Raw genomic sequence first — 21,650 nt, 5'->3', positions numbered from 1 at the left:
GTATTGACTCAAGAAAAAGACGGAGAAGAAAAAGTGATAGCCTACACGAGTCGACATTTAAACAATGCGGAAAAAATTACACTACGACGGAAAAAGAGTGTTTAGCAATTGTTTGGGGCATTCGCAAAATGCGAATGTATTTAGAAGGCTATCATTTCATCGTTATAACGGATCACCTGTCACTCAAATGGTTAAACTCAATCGAAACTACAACAGGTCGCCTAGCTCGATGGGCGTTAGAGCTTCAACAATACCAATTTGAGGTGAAATACAGAAAAGGCACACAAAATGTAGTGGCTGACGCACTTTCAAGACAACCCGTAGAATCATGATGACCCCACTGCCGGACATTTAGGAATAAGGAAGACGACCCACCGTATTTACAACCGATACTATTGGCCAGGGCTGTTTAGAGATGTAAGCCGCTATGTATGTTCCTGTCAATCGTGCCAATAGTATAAAATAAGCCAACGACAACCGCCAGGAGAAATGTTAACCCGAACACCAGAGAAGCCGTGGGGACTGTATGTATGGACTTTGTTGGCCCCCTACCTCGTTCAAAACACGGAAATACGATGTTATGAACTAAATTATTCCCGCTTCGAAAAGCAACTACGGACAGTTTAATAAAAGCATTTAGAGAACGAATACTAGCTAGGTTCGGTGTACCAAAGGTTATAATCACCGACAACGGATCTCATTGGCATATAATACCAGTTCATCTGAGGCAACTGGATATTCGCCCGCTTTCATTGTTCGAGGACGAGAACCGAGACTGCCCCGTGCATTATATGACGAAGTTACTGTAGGAACCGGTAATCTCCTAAAAGACCCCAAAAACAACGCTGACAACTTGAAAGAGGTTTTCCAAATTGTAAGAAACAATCTGAACAGAGCGGCTCAAACACAACGAAGATACTATAATCTACGAAGACGACCTTGGAAGCTTACAATAGGACAATAGGTTATGGTACGACAACACCTGTTGTCAAATGCAGCGGAGAATTTCGCAGCAAAACTGGCACAAAATTCCAGGGCCCCTACACAATAAACGACTTGCCATCAATGGTTATTGCTAAACTAAAAGGCAATAGGGATGGGGATATCAAAACAGCACATATTAGTTAACTAAAACCATTTTACTCAAATAATTAAATCTATATTTTATATATTTATAACTAGTGTATCATAGTCACTAATAAAAATTATTGTTTATATCATCCATAGAATCAATTTTACTCAATAATTCCAAAAAGTATGGCTGACGAAAAATTCGAACGCACCCGAGATCAATTGCGACAGAGGATTTTACAAGACCGGGAGGAAATTAGAAGAACTATCCTCCTAGATGAACTTCCGCGTATACAACCCAAGACACCAAGACAAGCTGAACCACTGAATAGATGTATTGTCAGACCACTGACTTTCAATATAGAAAATGCTGACAACGGAAACAGTATTAGACGTCCTGTCGCAAATTGGTTTAACAATGATGTCGCTACCCAACCACAACGTTTTACACCACTACCACCTCGACACGCTTCTACATCCGACTTAAGCTTCGAACAAATCCAGCAAACAACTGCCGCAGTAAGGCCCATAATGGCTATAACACTAAACAATCAAATTACTGATGACAACAGACCCACATCAAACAGTTCGAGTTCGATAACTTCTTATGACCCACGAGATGATATACTTACGCCACCAAGGAATGAAGTCCTACCCAATATTTCTCACGAAAGATACCGACCCTTAGTTGAAGATATTTCGGAAGAATCAGAAGAAAATTTCCGAATATACCGCGATCAACTGGATGAAGACCGCTTTCCAACCAGTCCATATTTGCCTTCAACAGACGAAGAAAACACTAACATGACACCATGCCGGGTTCCCGAAGACCAAATATTTGATCCATATACCAATGAAACATTGTCAGACACCAGCTTCCAGACACAACAAATGCCAACACTACAAGCACAACTTCAGCACCAACAAACGCCAACGTCGCACATTGATACACAGTCATCACCTATAACATCAAGCCACACATCATCCCAATCATCTTCAACAACCCAATCATCTTCAACGCTTACCAAATCATCTTCCCATAACAGTGAATATACGGTACCTGAAAAACTGTTTTTGACAGTCGAAGAAACGGATGACCAACGGCTAATGTTTGGAAACTTGTTAAATGTAGAACAAGTGGTACGATACAGATATTTCATAAGACTAAATCACAATGGTTTACCCAGAGCCATAGAAGCAAGGAAATATTCACCACAGACAACCAGTCCACCAAGAAAAACCCCCACACGAACAAAGATTGATGTACCAGTGGAACAGTTATCAGAATCCAGTGCTGAACGACCTACTACTCCAACAATACCAGATTTGACGTTTTTACAGAGTGGAATGCAGACACCAAACTTAAGTTCGCCGACTACAGCAAAGAGCTGTGACGACTCCACATTACCGTCTAAACCACCAACACCTAGAATTCCTAGTTTTATAAGCCATCTCTCAACACCATCCTCCGAGAACCAGTTAAGTGAAACTACGCACTCATTTGAGGAGATATCTCTATCAGGTAATGATGATAAAGAACAAAGTCGACCAACAACATTTATGCCAGAACGACAATATATTGCTGCCGACGTATTCCCAGAAAATCCTATGGAAACGATACCAGAAAGTGATATAAACTCAAGAAAGCCCGAGGTCATGGATCGTCCAGAAAAAATTTCTGATTCCAACTCCGTCAGATCCGATCGGACACAAAGTTGGGTTGAGGACCAGAATAACGAGTCATTCAACAACATGGAAATAATTGCCCCCAATAATCCACCACCAGTTATCGCTCAGTTGTTGCAAATGGTTAATGCATCACAACCAGTAGTTCATCGGCGACCAATAATCAACATGCTCTTCAATATAACGGAAGTTGCCCTTAGACCCTCCAGAACTATACGTATTAAGAGACTTGACCCAGCAAAAAAGTAAAACATTTATATTTACCCGAAGAAGGAAGAATGTGTGAGGACTATAGTCGCTAGACTCGTTTTAGTCTCACCTTGATGTGAATTTTTTTATTTAAATTTATCAACATATTTGACAGTATTCAATTCTTTAATTAACTATTGCATCTTTATAATGCCCGTTAAATTAAATTATTAATAACGCCATCTATTGGACAGTAGTAAATGTTATTTATAAAACTCAGCACTACTTGTACAACTCTGTCAATACAACAGCTGCTTTTAAAACAGAGATGCCAAAATACAGATCGCAGTAGTATGTGTGTATACATGTGATCTCACGCAGGTATAAAAGGCAGACAGAAATCAAACATAAGTTGAGTTTTGCGGAGGCAAGATTAGAGGTAAGAACCGAATGGGTTCCAAACAACAAATAAATTAATATGCGTGGGCATATCAATAATTATATTTGATTGTGTAAATCCTCTAATCCAAATAGTTAAGTGTTCGTGTATCGTTAAATATTGTATTCGCGGTTAATTAAATGTAATAAATAAAGACAATTTATAACGTTTAGGAAAATATTAATTGTGTCCTCTTTTATTTATAAATGTTTGTTTCGATTGAGAATACCCTAGCTAAGAGTAGCAATACGTCGTTACAACTTATATGGGGGCTATCCGAAAACGTGGACCGATATTGCCCATTTTAAATACCAAACAAACCTTACCTATAGAGAATATTTGTGGAAAAAAAAAACTCTCTAGGTCATTCCGTTCGGACTCTATCGTGCTTTCAACAGACAGACAGACGGACGGACATGGCTAAATCGTCTTAGAATTTAATAAGGACCCAGAATATATATACTTTTGTGGGTCTATAACCAATATTTCGATGTGTTACAAACGGAATGACAAAATCAATATACCCCCATCTTTTTTAAGGTGGGTATAAAAATCCCCCGTTATTGAGGGAATAAATAACAAATGCCTAAAATGCCACGTAAAGGCTTAATATTCTTAGCAACAATCATAAATAGTTGTTTACAATTATGTTATTTTCCCCACGCATGGAAAATATCTAAAACAATACCAATTCTCAAACCAGGTTTGCTGTCTTCTGTTGGAAAGACTTTTGGAAAAATCATTAAAGAAAAACTTACCATCTACATTGACAAGCATGATGTACTTCCTAAACAACAATTTGGCTTCAGAAAGGAACACAATACCTCTTAAACACTCGTAAAAATAAGAAAAATGGTTAAAAATTATTTCCAAAACAATAAATCAACTGGCTTGATATAAAATCTGCGGTTGACTCTGTCTGGCACAACGGATTAGTCTTTCAGTTAAATAAATAAAGTTTTCCTAAGGAACTCATTAAATTAGTCCAAAGTTTTCTCAGTGAAAGATCGTTCTATGTCTGTATAGGAAAAACCAAATCACAAGTAATAAATATAACAGCTGGTTGTCCTCAAAGATCTTGCCTATCGCCAATATTATACAACGTTTTTACTGTTGATATTCCAACCTTTTCGAACTGTACAACATCAATATTTTCAACGTTTTTACTGTTGATATTCCAACCTTTTCGAACTGTACAACATCAATATTTGCAACGTTTTTACTGTTGATATTCCAACCTTTTCGAACTGTACAACATCAATATTTTCCGATGATTCGTCCATTCTCAGTTATGATGAACATGCAACTAATATAATGTCAAATCTACAAAATGCCTTAATTGCTCTCAATGCGTATAAGTGGAATATTATGATCAATCCTGAAAAACAAAAGCAATATATTTCACAAGAAAACGAAAATCTTGTTTTGTACCACAAACTTCTCTACATTTTATGAACCACGATATTACCTGGGACGACAAAGTTAAATACTTAGGTATTATGCTTGATACTAAATTTAACTTTAATCACCTTATACCATTCCTCGTGGATAAAATTAATAGGTTAGGTTAGGTTAATAGGAGGATGTATACTACATCAAATCCGAAGAAATACACCTAGGCCACTATCAGGCCTGTTGTGCGCTCCAATTCATGAAAAAAAAATTGTTCACTGAATGTATTATTTTTCCATGTTCAGAAACTCAGTTTCCTGGACGTAATTCCTAAGAATCTTCCAAACAGTGTTGGTTAAGAATGTTATTTCCGGAATAACATCACTTCCAAGATACTTGGATCTAACTTCGACGAATGCCTGACAGTGGCAAAGAAAGTGCTCCAGAGTTTCACTGTCCTCTCCACATGCTCTACATTCGTCTGAATCCGCACGTCCAATTTTGTATAGATGTGAACGTAATCCTGTGTGTCCACTCAGAATACGTACCACTAACCACTAACCTCAGACTTGCTCATTTTAAGGAGATTCTTCGTTTTGGGGAGGTCACCCCATAGAATTTTTGTGGTTCTACCCACCGTTTCATTATTCCAAGAGGCCTTATGTGATTCTCTCACCCATATTTTTAGTTCAGCTTTTGTTGCGTTCTATAGCCTGATATCGCCCTAATTGCCTTCTGGCTGTCGGTAAATATATTAAGCCCTGTGGGCGCCATATTTATTCTAATCCTATTTACACATTCCGTTTTTGCTCGTACTTCTGCCTGGAAGCTTGTGTTATGATTAGGTAAACGGTGGTATATTTCTGTTTCTGGGTCTTCAATATAGAACCCCAGGCCCACTTTGTCCCCTAATTTAGAGCCATCCGTGTAGCAACGGATTCCTACTGGTATTTGCTCCAAAGTTCCGCTTGGCCAAGACATTCTATCAGGGATTAGCGTTTCAAAGTTTCCGACACATTCTGTGTCTGGTATGCGGTCCATTTTAATTTCCGGTCAAGTATTACACCTAAGTACTTAGCTTTGTCTGTCACCGGTATCTTCTTGGCCAGGAAGCAAGGTTCAGTATACGTAGCAATTTGTCTTTCTTGTGAAAAGACAGATTTCCGTCTTCGCCGGGTTAACATTGAGGCCTCTCGGTTGAGCCCAGCTCTAGGCCGTATTCAGAGCCACCTCAGCTCTTCTACACAAGTAATTTGAATCCTTTCCCTTTAAAAGTATTACGACATCGTCTGCATAGGTCTACGTCATTTCTCGGTTAGGAGGCTATTAATCGTGGTAACCCAGAGTAAAGGTGACAAAATGCCACCCTGTGGTATACCGCGAAATACTTTTTTCCTGATAGTTATATCGTACATCTCGCAGCTTATCCATCTGTTCCTTAGCATGTAGTTGATTCAGTTACGGAGCACCCGGTCAACATAAAACTGGTCTAGGGATTGGATAAGGGTATCAGTGTACACGTTATTGAAAGCGCCTTCGATGTCAATGCATACCGCCAGTGTATACAGTTTGCTATCGAAAGATTCACCTATGTAGTGGATGACTTCGTTTAAAGCGGTTTCCACCGATCGTACCTTTACATAAGCATGCTGCTTATATTTAAGGTCTTTGTATGGTATACTGCTTCTAACCATGCTATCGACTATCCGTTCCAAGGTTTTTAGTAGGAAGGACGTAAGACTTATCGGTCGATAGGACTTAGGTGTCGCATAGCTAGGTTTCCCTGGTTTGGGTATAAATATTACCCTTGCATCCTGCCATTTAACTGGCGTATATGTCAATTTCAAGCATGCAGTGAATATCTGTGACAGATGTACTGAAACCAGTCCCGCCTCCTTCTGCAAAAGTGCCGGCCCTGCAGCTTTATAGGGAGCAAAGCTCTTGATTGCCCCTTTAACCATGTCAGATGTAATAACTATTTCCGTGTTACCCTCCCCTTCCATCAATATCGGTTCATCTATGTTATTCGATATACCGGGTGAGAAATGAGAGTCCATTATGAGTTTCATTGTCTCCTCCATATCCTCCAGCCTCCTGCCGGTGTCATCGATCATAGCTTCCTGTTGGACATGAGTTTTGGATAGGAATTTTTTTATCTTCGATACGTCATTTAAAAAGTAATAAAATTACCAGAATTATGAATCCCTTCATAAACAGAAATTCAGAGCTCAATGTAGACAACAAAAAACTTATATTAAAATCTATATTTCTCCAGTATGGTCCATCTCGGCTAAATGTCACCTTAACCTACCGTGGCACTATTCCACTCGACGCCTGCATTCTATTTCGGATTCAATCTCATACAGGACAAACTCGAAAGTTGAGGCTAAGCTACAATAACAGATGTCAAAACTCTCAACATAGTCATATTAATGAATTGATCTCATAACACTATTATTAATTTACTATTGTAAACTTTATTGTTATCTTGTACCCCTCTTCATTAGGTTTTTGTAAATTTTTTCCTATTTTATATAAAATATGCATAAAAGTTATTTTCCATTGTATATTATATTCTAATACATACTACTAGCGGAAAAGGATATTAGTTCCTAAACTTTTCCCTACAAACATTAGAAAGATATCTTCCATAGAAGATATAGAAGCAATATCTGTATTTTATCATTTGGAAGAAAGTCATCAAAAATAATTTCGACGATAAAATAATATAAAATATTTTATAAAAAAAAATTTATATATTGGGAAAAAATTGTAAATTAATATAAGCTAAAAATAAGGATAAAAGTGAAAATTTTTCTTTAATAAGGTAAGTATTCGTTTTCGTATTATGTATCTTCCAATAATTAACAATTATTCCACAATGTTTTCAGCCTTTATTCAAGAAAACGAAAACATTTCCTGTGGGGAATATCTTTTGGAAGCTAAAAATAAGGATAAAAGTGAAAATTTTTCTTTAATAAGGTAAGTATTCGTTTTCGTATTATGTATCTTCCAATAATTAACAATTATTCCACCATGTTTTCAGCCTTTATTCAAGAAAACGAAAACATTTCCTGTGGGGAATATCTTTTGGAAAGGCCAACATTTTTCTGCGGAAGAATATTGCAGTGTTAAGAATGCTATGTTATAATGTTATTGTAATTTTTCAATTAATTGATTATAAAAAGCATTTTAAATTGTAACTTTAAAGATATTTTAATATTTCTCAATAAAGATAATCTAGCGATATCATATATTTATCATCCAGAAGATTATCAGAAGATATCTTAAATTTTTCTCCTAGGTGATTATCTAATAATTTTACTTTTTTAACTTCTAGAAGAATTGCTTTCGTATTGCTTAGAAGTTTCGCCTCTGACGCACAAACTCTCCCGAAGGGATTATCTTCCGCAATACGAATATGATTGTTGCCGCAACAAATTTTTTCTTCTAAATAATACGAATTCGCCTTGCTTGTAGAGTTTACTCCAATGCGAATAGACTATAAGGTGAAGTCATTTCATTTTGCGGCGAATTCATGAAATTTTTTATATATGTAGTTCGACAGCGTCGGGTTTGAGAGAGAATTTTTTTTATATTGAGTTTGACAACTTCGGGCTAAATTTCCATGGACAAAAAAACAATCAGCTGTTGAAATGACTTCACCTTATTAGTTTCGCCATGGTTTACTCTATAAGATCATATCGTCACCTAAAACGCAAACGGCCCTAACTAACCAAAAATTCAAACAAATGTTCACACAAAAAATTGGACTCCTCCGACCAAAATTAGCGATTTTATTGGCAAAAACAAAAGGCCCTATCTAGAAAAACATTTAAATATTAAAGGTAAAAAGTCCAATTTATCCATTTTTATACCCTTCACCTTCGTGAGAAGGGTATATATAATTTCTATAATATAAAATTCCGACCCCATAAAGTATATACCCAGCAAAAAAGTTGTTAAAGAAGAAGGGATATTTTCATGGTTTCTTTAGTAAGTATTCTATTTAATGCGTTTTAAATACATGCCTAAATTCTAATAAATTTGTCATCAGTGAAGGCATGAAAAATGAACCCAAATTCACTCATGTAACTCCACTATAGGAATTGTAATATTTTACTGTAATTTGGTATTCTCTTAGGAGATTTAACGAAAACATGCATTTCATACAATAAAGATTAAAAATTACATTAATTTTTTATTAGATTTTTGTTAAAATTAGTAATATTAAGTCCATTAAAATTAGTAATATTAAGTCCATTAATAAGAGAAGGAAAAAACCAAGACTGCTTAAAGGATTTTAAAACACAATGGGTATTTTTCCTCTGCATGAATTTAAATCCAATCAAAATCAGTTAGTTATGTTTTATCTTATTCTATTTTTATCAATATCACGCAAAAAAATTATTTAAATATTGATAATTAAATCGAAATACCATTAATGCATTTTTAAATAAATATAGTGCACCAATGAAAATTCGCTTGAGAATCATCGAATATTCATTGGTTATAAGAACTCATTTAAATGACGAACTATTTTTGCAAATACGAACCCATGCATGCCAATGACACGCTAATGTTAAAATCATGCATGTTTCCCCTAAATATGAACCAGTTCATTATCAGTTCAACCCATGCATTTACTACTTTTTTTGCACGTCTTTTTTTGCTGGGTATATATTAGTTGATTAAGCTATGTCCGTCTGTCTGTCTGTCTGTCCGTCTGTGTGTTTGTTGAAATCAGTTTTTAGAGGTCCCCAGATATCGGCGACATCCGAATCTTCAATAATTCTGTTAGACATGCTTTCGAGAAGATCGCTATTTAAAATCAGCAAAATCCGAGACAACCTCTGAAAATTTCATAAAAAAGACAATTTTTTTCATGCTTTGATATAAGCAACAACAACAGCACTGCTTATTCATTGAGTATTTCGTTTCATAGGTTTGGATGGTTGTGTGTTTCATTGCCTTGTGTATATTGTTTTTGTTTCTTGGTGTATTCAGTTTCGTATGTTTGGATGTCTGTTGGTTTCATTGCGTTGTGTATTTTGTTTTTTTTTTCATTTCGTATGTTTGGATGCCTGTGTGTTTCATTCATTGTCTTCTGAATATTGTTTTTGTTTCTTGGTGTATTCAGTTTCGTATGTTTGGATGCTGTTGGTTTTACTGCCTTGTGTATTTTGTTTTTTGTGTGGTTATTTTGTTTAGCATTGTTGTTGTTCATTTTGTTTTGCTATTGCTATAATAATGATATATGTATCTAGTCGGGAAAATGAAATAAATATAAATTTTATGAAATTGATATTTATTAAATACACTATGGTGAAGGGTATATAAGATTCGGTACAGCCGAATATAGCACTCTTATTTGTTATATACGTCATTGCCAACTATCATAACAACTGATAGTTTTCACTATTAAACAATTTGTTTATTCACTACAAATAAATCGGGTTGATAGAACCAAACTTTTCAATTCCAATAGTTTTTTGCTTCTCCTGTAAAATTTTAAAAATGTTAGATAGGTATACATACATATATTTTGGTATACATATTGAAGTTACGCAGTTAGTATGCTCCGCGTAAAATTCATTTTTTCGAAACGGTCACGTTAATTTTACTTTCAATTTTCTTCCTCTTATGGACCGATCATAATAAAACTTGGTAAAATGATTCACATTTACGTTAAATTTCATTGCAGTACTACTATTTTTAAGTTAATTATAATTTTAAAACTGATTTTCTTATTTTGGACCTTGATTCTGGACCGACCATAACAACATTTGGTAATTTAATTATGATTTACATAAAATACGTTCGTGTCAAATTTTATCACGAAATCAATGTTTTTAAGCTATTTATGAGCGTTAAAGTAAATTTTTAAGGGGGGCTTGATATGGGAACTAGGATTAAATGTGATCCGATTCAGTTGGGTTTATGCTTGGGCATAACTAACACTATCAAAAAATCCAGCCATTAACTCAAAAACACTTCTAATAATTTTGGCCAAGTTTTCAGCCAAAACGGCTGTCTATGCGACGTTTAATTGTTTGAATACCCTACTATTTACTCCCAGCAAAAAACTAAGTGCATTTTTTACCATCTGTGGAAGTGATGTTTACTAACTCATTTTCCATTTTCTTAAAACTGAAGATATACAGGCCTATTCTGAATAATAAATTCCCTGGTAGTTTCTTCCCTATATCTACACCTAAAGCACCCAAAAGGGAACAAACTCCCAGGGAATAATTGTTTATAATTGGCCTGATATTTTTTTGTACTGAAATTTTTTGAGTTAAAAAATTTTTATTTTGGGTTTTTATATTAAATTCCTTTACTTATGTTAATATTATTTAAATCAAATTAGTTATATTTTATAATACTACAATTTCACTTTCAAATAATTAAAAAAAAAAAAAAAAACATAAAATTTACTTCCGGAATTGTTTATGGAATTTTACTTATCCATAGTTTTTAAATAAAAATAGTACAAACAGTACAGTTTTGTGCTGTTTTAAAATACCGGTTGCCATCTCTCACGTGTATTATTTCAACAAGCACAGAAATTATTTTTTCACAGGATAATCCGATATATAAAAATATGACTTTATGGAGCTCGATATATAACATTTTTTTAAATAGAAAAGGATACATATATAATCTCGTTTTCATAACGAAGTTTAAGATTATTATTTATTCCAATCTCGTCAATTTCTGTAATATCGGTCATATCACTTTCTCCAACTGTTCGTGGGGTATCCATTTTCTGAAAATAAAGAAAACATTCAAAATAAAACATTTAAAGCAAATAATTTAAAATATTAGATTATTATATTTGTCATTGTATATAGTTATATTTTTGAATTAATAAAAGTTTTATTTCGGAAAAAATTATTGAATTATGGATTTTAAAATCAAAATCTATTTCTATTTATTCCTTCAACAGGATAACAATTATATCGCAATGTGAGGTCTTACGTGCACTCTGTGATCTTAACATTTTGCTTATAAAATACTATTCAGTTTTTCAATATAATGTCATAGGAACGAGTCAGTACTCACTCACTATACATCATTTTGAAATAACCTCATAATGAGTTAGCTGAAAATGTAAATTTTTTTAATAACAAATTCATTTTTCATGAATATAGGCATGAAGGAGAACTGTAGGCATGAAATGTCCTACTATAAAGCCAATTTGTCCTACTATGAAAAATTGGCTTTATAAAAGTGCAATTAGACCAATTATAGCTTATGCTTCAATAATCTGGTGGACTGCTTTGGACAAAAGGTGTAATATCAAACTACTACAGGAAGTTCAGCGTACATGCTGCTTAGGTATAAGTGGTGTCAAATGTACTACTTCAACCAAAGCTCTGGAATCGTTGCTAGATATTCCACCCATTGAAACATATTTAAGATATGGATGGAAGGTTATACACAATCATCGGACGTGCCTGATCGCATACCAGACACAAAATATGTCGGAAACTTTGAAACGCTGATCCCAGATAGAATGTCTTGGTCAAGCGGAACATTAGAGCTAATACCAGTAGGAATCCAGTGTTATACGGATGGCTATAAATTGTGCCTGGGGTTCTATATTAAAGACCCAGAAACAGAAATATACCACCGTTTACCTAATCATAACACAAGCTTCCAGGCAGAAGTCCGAGCAATAACGGAATGTGTAAATTGGATTAGAATAAATATATAATATATTCACCGACAGCCAGAAGGAAATTAGGGCGATATCAGGTGATAGAATTAAATCTAAGACCGTATTGGATTGTAAGAAAGCTTTAACTGAATACTCTCCAGAGGTAAGGTTTTTATCTTATGGGTACCAGGACACTCGGGAGTAGTCGGCAGCGAAAGGCGAATGTAATAGCTTTAAAGGGAAGGGAGCTCGAAGTAGTTAACCTGACAAACGCAAAGCCATTCGACGCAACAAAAGCTGAATTAAAAATATGGGTGAGAGAATCCCATAAGGCCTCTTGGAATAATGAAACGGTGGGTAGAACCACAAAGATCCTATGGGTTGACCCTGATGAGAACAAGACGAGAAATCTCCTCAAAATGAGCAAGTCTTAAGTTATATTATGATGGTACGTATTATGAGTGGACACACAGGATTACGAGCACATCTATACAAAATTGGCCGTGCGGATTCAGACGAATGTAGAGCATGTGGAGAGGACAGTGCAACTCTGGAGCACTTTCTTTGCCACTATCAAGCATTCGTCGAAGTTAGATCCAAGTATCTTGGAAGTGATGTCATTCCGGAAATAACATTCCTGACTAACACTAACAAATTCTTATGAATTACGTCTGAACACTGTAAAGTAATATACTCAATGAACAATTTTTTTTCATAAAAAGGAGCTCACAACAGGCCCGATAGTGGCCTAGGTGTATTTCTTCGGATTTGACGTTCTATACATCCTCCTATCATCTAACATAATACAAATTGTTTGACAAATTTGTTATGAGTTTCTATTTTATTTTTTATTTTCAATTTTATTGAAATATTTGTTCATTTCCTCGATCATTTTTGAGTTACTTTGAAGCTAGTCATAATAAGTTAGAAAAAAAGTTAACTTGATTTTTTTAAAGAAAGTTTAGAAGGCTTATATAATACGAATATAACTGTGAATAAACAGATACCCAAAGTGAAACACAGGCTTAGATTATAAATGTTTTATAAAAATAATACTGTTTTTACGCGTCATAAAAAAGTGTGCAATGGAAGCATTGCTCTTTAGTTCTTTGAATGTATCGGGGAAATGCTTAGGCAAGCAACCGAATGGAGTAATTATGTTATTTTGCAGCTTTATTAAATTTTTGGTAAAAATAAGTTCAAATATATAAAATTGAAATAATGTATAAATAGACTTCCCCGTACCATGAAATATCGTTTCCAATTTAAATAAAAAAAAATCAATATTTACGCGAAATGTGACGAATTGTCAGAAATAGTCAGTGAACAATTAAAAACTATTGAAAACTTGTGTATTTTTTTCAGTATTCATTTAATTTATAATCATCATTTACATAAGCTACAATTTTAAAGCCTCAGCGCCTAAAAGGCATTAAAAGAGGCGAGTTGGCAAAACATAATATTTACAAGAAATAAAACTTACATATATTTAAAATTTAATATAGTGTAATTTTAAATTTGAAATCAAATATGTTAGTTAAGAAGTTCTTCAATATGATCTTATAAATAACATTTAAGTAAACTTTTAAAAATTGAAATTCTTTGTACAAGTTTTATATTTTGAGGCAAATTGTTGAACTCACAACTACCCACATATTGAATACGTTGTTTTGTTATTTCCAGTCTACATCTCGCTACTGCTAGATTGTTACTATTTCTAGTATTAAATGAAGTTTGATTCCTTGACAATTGCAATGTGTGGTGGCCAATATTATTTATACATTTAAAGACATACAGCAACAATTGATATTTACACTATCGGACAAAATAAAGTGTAAAAATGCTCATGCTATATTATTTTAGTGATAAATCTGTTTAATGATTATTGAATATGGATTTTCTTTAATTCATTTAGTTTATATACAATGCTACAAAAATAACAATAAAACAAATTTATTCCACCTAAAATTTTTCTGTATAACATCTAAAATTAAAGTAAATTCACTTTTTTGTCGGACAAAATAAAGTGTAAATTTTATATATCAAAAAATTTTATATATCATTATTTAAATTTCTTATATATCAAAATTGTTTATCTATTTTGGTTCTGATTTGAACATCTGGATCTACTCAAGCCATTTTTGTAATTTTTTACCATTATTATTCGCAATCGCCTTCCCTTCCCCTTGCTTTCCCCTATACTATTATTTTCAAAAGAAATCCGTTTTATTTCAGCGGAATTTTTTGATCAATTGTGGTCAAAAATTAATCTATTGGATTTAGGGCGATGCTCTGAGCAGGTGAAAGATTGAAGGTATGGGTCAGTTGACTCTTCGTATGTGTCCAACTTTTAACGTTAGGTGTGCGGAACCAAGGTGAAATTTATTCAAAAAGCCCCAGTGAATACTATGTGAGCAATATTACAGTCAAATCTTAAGATCAAGGCCTTCGAAATGGACTTGGGCAACTTTATATCTCGGCAAGATAAAAAGCTTAAGCACTTGATAAAGTAAAAAAATAACATTACTGTAGGAAAAATCACTGTAAAATTTAAATAAGTTGCTCAGAGCACCGCCCTAAATCTAATAGATTAATTTTGGACCACAATCGATCAAAAAATTCCCATGAAATAGGGATTAAAAACGGATTCCTTTTGAAAATAATCATATGGGGAAGGCAAGGAAGGCGATTGCGAATAATAATGGTTAAAAAATTACCAAAATGGCTTAAGTAGATCCAAATATTAAAATCAGAACCAAAATAGATAAAAAGTTTTGATATACAAGAAATTTAAATAATGATATATAAAATTTACACTTTATTTTGTCCGACAAAAAAGTAAATTTACTTTAATGTTAGATGTTATTCAGAAAAATTTTAAGTACAATAATTTAGTTTTATTGTTATTTTTGTAGCATTGTATATTAAATTAATGATTTTGAAAAAAAATCCATATTCAATCGTCATTTAACCGATTTTTCGCTGAAAGAATATAGCATGAGTACTTTTGCACTTTACTTTTTCCGATAGTGTATAAGATAAAGTAAATTAAACTACTTTGTTGTTTGAGTACTTGACTGCAACTGAAATTTATTTTTATTATTCTTCTTACATTACAATTCTGTTGTTCAATATTTTGCTTACATTAAATTTATTTTTCCTAATAAATATAAAGTTTGTAAATTGACAAATTTGGTTTATTAAATTGAATTTTAATTGCAGATATAACGTCAGCAAATTTATAATTTAAAAGGTAGGTAAATGAACTATTAGTTTTGTGATCTTAAGCTAATTTTATTTTTCAAGCTAATTTTATTTTTCTTAACTTCAAGCTAATTTTATTTTTCTTAACTCTTCCCCTCTTAAATTCCAACGTCCGCGTTGGAGGGGTAATGCGTGTAAGTACTTGATGCCTCAACCGGGGTTTCCAGCTTTACGTCGGTCTTAATTTCCAAAGTAGATTTTCTTCTTATCAATTTTAACATTATGCCAAATATTAATATCATTGTTAAAAGTCCGAACAATCCAATGCCAATTTTATGATTTGTAACTAGCTTTTTAATCTCGTCAACGTTGTTGATGTGTAGTTCTTTGAGCATTTCTAGTGATAACATTTCTTATCTTATCTTTCTATAGTATTGGGTGCTTTTACTACAGCCGGCAAAGGTTTCATCATAGTTATTTCCATATTGACGTATGACTTTTTATCTATGGTAATCGTGGCGTTGTGATATTTTACGATATAGGTTCCATGCAATAAGACTTCCTTATTTTGTACCAATATTGACCCATTATAACCGTTTAGAAGTATTACTCCAGGTGATATTTCATTTACTGATGGTAGATGTTTTCTATAGAGCATTTGGATGGCATGCCATGTAATAGTTTTGGTAAACAATTTGATTCTGTAATATCTTCTATATTATGTTTCTTACAAATGGAAATATCATTGAACATTTTACAAGGGTTTTTAATTTCAAAAACAGAATTTTTACATAATATGAACTTTTCATTATCTAATTTAATTGTTACATTTGAATTATTTTTTACAGATTTTATAAATAGGCTTTTACATGTTTCTTTTTCTGTTATAGGCAAATCAATCATGTAGAGGACAGTAGTTGTGTTCATCCCTATTTTCACTTCCCCGAACTCTAAAGCTTCAATTAGATTTATATAGGGCATATTAAGTTCATTGAAATGTCTTCTAGTCATATTCAGTTCGTATTCAGATAAAATAAAAGAATTTATAATTCCTGCCTTTGCCCACTGAATTGAATACCCAAGATTTGTAAGTTCATGTTTAACTATCTCCAATTTTCTTTCCACGTCCTTTACAATTTCACGTTCAAATGCATCGTTTGATCCTATGTTATTTATTATGCTATTTGTTATATTGGTTATCTCCTGTATTCTTGTGTCTCTTGCTCTATTTATTACGATTTGTTTGTCATTGTTTTCTAGAAGTTTGTTCATGCTGTCTGTTACTATTTTGAAGTCCTCATGGTCTGGCGAACCTGCCACCCACTTCCATAATGTTCCCAAAGCGTTTATTGATCTCAATTCGCGTCTGGGTCTCAAATTAGCAATTAAATCATATAAAACCTGTATTTGATGCAGTAAAATTCATAACTGTTATTTTTCTTCCCTATATCTCGTCTTATAATGGTTTCGAGTTCATCAATTGTCCTTTCATATTGTCCAAGATCTATTATATGGATTAGTTTAAAGTCTCCGGCAACCAGTTTTGTCATTCCGGTCTCTACTGTCACAATTTGCGCGTTCGTGTAATCCAAAATCTGTACTTCCGTTTTAATTAGTGTTATCATTAATCTGGAAAACAAAATATTATTTTTTTATTAAATTTTTGTGAACTATACGGTTAGTTGTTGTCAAAATAGTTCCTCCTCTGTCCTCTTTTACTATTTCAATTTTGTATCAGTTTGTTACCTATTCTTTTGTTGTTCTTTACAAAAATTACGTCATTGTTCTTATATGTCTTTCTTTCAGTTTTCTTCTTGTAGTGATGGTCCAAGTCTTTTTCCTGTTTTTCCGTCAAGCACTGTATAATTTTTAGTCTGTCTTGTTTTAAGGATGTTGGGTCTTTGTTCCTACCGAAAAATACTTCAATTGGTTTTCTATTTATTGTAGAATGAACAGAATGGTTGTACTTGTTTAAAGAGTTGTTTAAAAGGTCCTCAAAAGAATTATAAACCTTTTCCGCATTCATACACCTCATAATTTCCGTTAGAGTCGAATGGAAACGTTCTACCTGACCATTTACAGAACTAGTGTAAGGTGGTGTTTTGTAAATTTTGATTCCAAGTTGATTCTCTAACATAAAGGTTACAGAAGCCGAATTTAGGGATTTTTCGTTGTCAATAACAATATTTTCGGGGGTACCGAAAGAAGTCAGCAACTCCTGTAAAGGAAGTTTTATATCTTCCGTTGCTCTCGACTTGACTATCCTTGCCTGTGCGTACTTGGAAAATTTATCTATTGCGGTCAAAATAACTCTATTGTTTGTATGGTAAATGTCTATATGTACGTATTGTCCTGGATATTGTGGAATAGGAGTTTTCCCTAAGGCTATGTTATTTGGATGACGGTCGTATTTGTTCTCACAACATATTTTGCATTGTTTAACTATTTTCTTTATCTTTGCATGCATTTGCGGAAAGTAAAATTTAGTAAGTAATTGAAGTTTGTTTTCCTTTGGGTTTCTGTGTGCTCGTCTATGTTCATTTATAATTTCAGTCTCTTGTTCTATGTCCGATGTCAAGTCTTTAACCATTGTCCTGCTGTACTTTGTGCGAAATTTAGAAAAGTAGGTTGACCATAACTCTTGTATTTTCCCTAAGATCTGGTCTTCGGTCATAATAGCATTAGTTACGGAAGGGTTCAAGTATGATCTGAGAATTTTTACTAGTTTGTCACTATCAAACTCTGTGTCTACTATTGTATGTCTGTGGTAAGTGGGGAATATTATCTCAAAGTTATAAGAAGGCAACTCGCCTTTTGAGATTATAATTTGGTTCTTAAAGACGTTAAGGGGAGAATCTGTGAACTGGATTAGATTTTGCGCCGAGCTTTCATTACTGTGCTGTGTGGCTGTAAGTGAATTCACTTCAACAATTTGTGGAGGTCTTGACAATGCATCAGCCACGTTATTGCTGCTACCGGACTTATATTTTAGTTCATAATTGTACTCTTCTAAGATGGCTTTCCATCTTTTTAATTTACTATTGGTGTTCTTATTCCCAAGAGCATATGTCAGAGGTTGATGGTCAGTAAAGATTTTCACTAATACTGGACCATATAAATAATTCCTCAATGATTTGAGAGCCCATACTATTGCGAGCATCTCCTTTTCATTGGTGGCATAATGCTCTTCTGCCTTATTTAGAGTTCTTGATATGAACGTTATTGGTCTACCCTCCTGCTAGAGGATTGCTCCAAGAGCATAATTGGATGCATCTGTTGTTAAGTAAAATTCTTTTTCAAAGTTAGGGAATGCAAGCATCACTTCTTCAGAGGAAAGAGAGTTTTTTATCTTTGCGAATGCCTCTATGGCCCTATCATCAAATGTTACTGGAATTTTGGCAGACTCTCTTTTGGACATGCGTCCCTCCTCGCCCCTTAAAAGGACGGTTAGGGGTTTTGCAAGCTTCGCATAATCTTTTATGAAGCGCCTATAAAACCCTGAGAGTCCTAAGAATGATCGGAGCTCTTTTATTGTTTTTGGAGGTGGCATTTCCTGAATAACTTTAGACTTTTTCAGGATTTGTCCTTATCCCTTCTGTCGATATGATAAAGCCCTGATATTCTACTTCCTTCTTAAGGAATTCACATTTATCCAGTTGAATTTTCATATTCGCCCGTTGTAGGGTGTCAAAAATGGTCTTTATGTTTTCTAGATGAGAATTTTCATCTTGACCAAAGACTATGATATCGTCTATGTAGACGAAACATATTCTCCCAATATGCTCTCTTAGCATATCATCTAATGCTCGCTGAAAAGCTGCAGGAGCATTTTTCAAACCAAATGGTAATCGGAGAAATTCATATTTTCCGTTATTCACAGAAAATGCTGTTTTCTCAATGTCTTTTTCCCTGAGCGGTATTTGGTGGAACCCGCTTTTCAGGTCTAATACTGAAAACCACTTGTTTCTACCGAGTTGAGCTAAAACCTCGTTTATTTGTGGTATGGGGTATCTGTCCGGTATAGTCACACTATTTAATTTCCTATAATCTATGACCATTCTATATTTCTTCTCGTTGGAAGCATCCATTTTTTTCGGTACCACCAATACAGGAGAATTGTATGGGGACCTGGATGGTCCAATTATTCCGTGATCGAGTAATTCATTAATCTGTTTCTCGACTTCGTCTTTCATTGATAAAGGATATGGGTAACTTTTCGTATAAATTGAGTCGTCAGTCGATGTCCTTATTTCTGCTTTTACGGTCGTAGTAAATGTTAGTTTTTCGTCTGGTTCCGAAAAAAGTGACGAGTATGTTGTACATAATCTCATCAATTTTAATGTCTGTTCATTTGTCAAGTGATTTGTTCTGATGTTCAGACTATTTACGGATTCTGATTGTTGTTGTTTAATGTGTACCTTTATAGAGTTATTAATTATCATATAATTTTTGGAAGTGTAAATAATTGCATTTAGCGTTTTTAAACTGTCGTTACCTAGTATACCATGGAATGATTTCAGTGATGGCAATAGAAAGAATTTTAGGTTTTCTGATTTTACTCCAAATAAATTGATCAATGTATGATGGGTAATTGTTACCTTCCCACCAACGGAGTTTGCTTGAAAAATGTTTTCATTGGGTATTGGATTTTTAATTAATTTAGGTTGAATATAATTTTTATTTGACCCTGTGTCGATTAAAAACCTAAATATTTTGCCATTGCGGTCTTTACACCGAAAATAAGGTAACGTTGAATTGCTTAGTCTAAAAAATGAATATCCGCCAATTCGGTATATTCCTCGTCCTCAGAAACATTAAAATGTTCACCTAAGTAGTCCGTTAAGTCCTGTATTCCTTCATCCTCACGTGAGGGTTCCCATGTATCTGTTTCATTGACAGTGTCAGGTATAGGATCTTGGTTAACTTCAATATGATTTATTCTTTGCATCTTGCGAGGTTGATTGAATTGTGCAGATTGGGGTAAAGGTCTAAGACCTGAAAATCTATTGTCCGGTAAAAGACGATTAATGTAATTTACTTTCTTGGAATACATAGTAGAATCAATGTCCATAGGGACTGAAGGTTTTGGTTGATTAGGTCTTGGTGGTGGTAAATGGAAATTTTGTCGTTGTGGGTAATTATAATTTCCATTATAATTTTGTCTGTACGAGTTTTGGAAATTTTGTTGATATGGGTTATGGAAATTTTGTCCGTTTGTGTTATGGGATTGATGTCCTTGAATGTTACGTGGATGCATATTAAATCTTGGCATAGAAGGCTGAGGGATGTGTGCCAAATGTGGATAGAATGTTTGGTTTGGATTAGTATTGTTAAATTTCTTATGAGGATTTGGAGGCGGGATTCTGTTAGTGCTGTTAGCCTGCTGTGTTCTGAATTGTTGGTTGTCCAACTTTAAACACAAGTGTAAGGCTTCATGTAGGTCTTTGGGCTCTCTAATTCCCAGTAATCTTGGTAAATCGCCTCTTAGGCCTCTGACAAACGTGTCAAGAGCCTTATTCCTATAGTTTTTTGTCAACAAATAAATGGCATCTTCACTTTCATCTAAACAGGCTATTTTGTTCAAAATTTTATTAAATCTTGGCATAGAAGACTGAGGGATGTGTGCCAAATGTGGATAGAATGTTTGGTTTGGATTAGTATTGTTAAATTTCTTATGAGGAATTGGAGGCGGGATTCTGTTAGTGCCGTTAGCCTGTTGTGTTCTGAATTGTTGGTTGTCCAACTTTAAACACAAGTGTAAGGCTTCATGTAGGTCTTTGGGCTCTCTAATTCCCAGTAATCTTGGTAAATCGCCTCTTAGGCCTCTGACAAACGTGTCAAGAGCCTTATTCCTATAGTTTTTTGTCAACAAATAAATGGCATCTTCACTTTCATCTAAACAGGCTATTTTGTTCAAAATTAGTGATAGATGACCGTAAATCCTCTTATAAAATTCCTGCACTGTATTATTACCCTGAATCATAGAGATCAATTGGTATTCAAGGG

At 34.0% G+C, this 21,650-nt stretch overlaps 1 protein-coding gene across 1 annotated transcript in view; it reads right to left on the bottom strand.

Moving 5' to 3' along the window:
* LOC119616053 (unconventional myosin-VIIa-like) overlaps positions 1–21,650 on the bottom strand; it is a gene marked incomplete at its 3' end in the record, with an annotated part of 359,052 nt that overhangs the window by 267,766 nt on the left and 69,636 nt on the right. Inside the window, exon 3 of the mRNA XM_037972200.1 lies at positions 11,433–11,546. Within this exon, the coding sequence (XP_037828128.1) occupies positions 11,433–11,543 (111 nt within the window). The remainder of the gene's footprint in view (positions 1–11,432; positions 11,547–21,650) is intronic.

This window comes from Lucilia sericata, unplaced genomic scaffold, assembly GCF_015586225.1.
Source record: "Lucilia sericata isolate MDLA Ls3-8-SP2 unplaced genomic scaffold, ASM1558622v1 Contig000054F_arrow, whole genome shotgun sequence".
Taxonomy (NCBI): domain Eukaryota; kingdom Metazoa; phylum Arthropoda; class Insecta; order Diptera; family Calliphoridae; genus Lucilia; species Lucilia sericata.
Note: the sequence above shows the minus strand (reverse complement) of the source record. Positions and strands in the feature narration are given on the sequence as shown.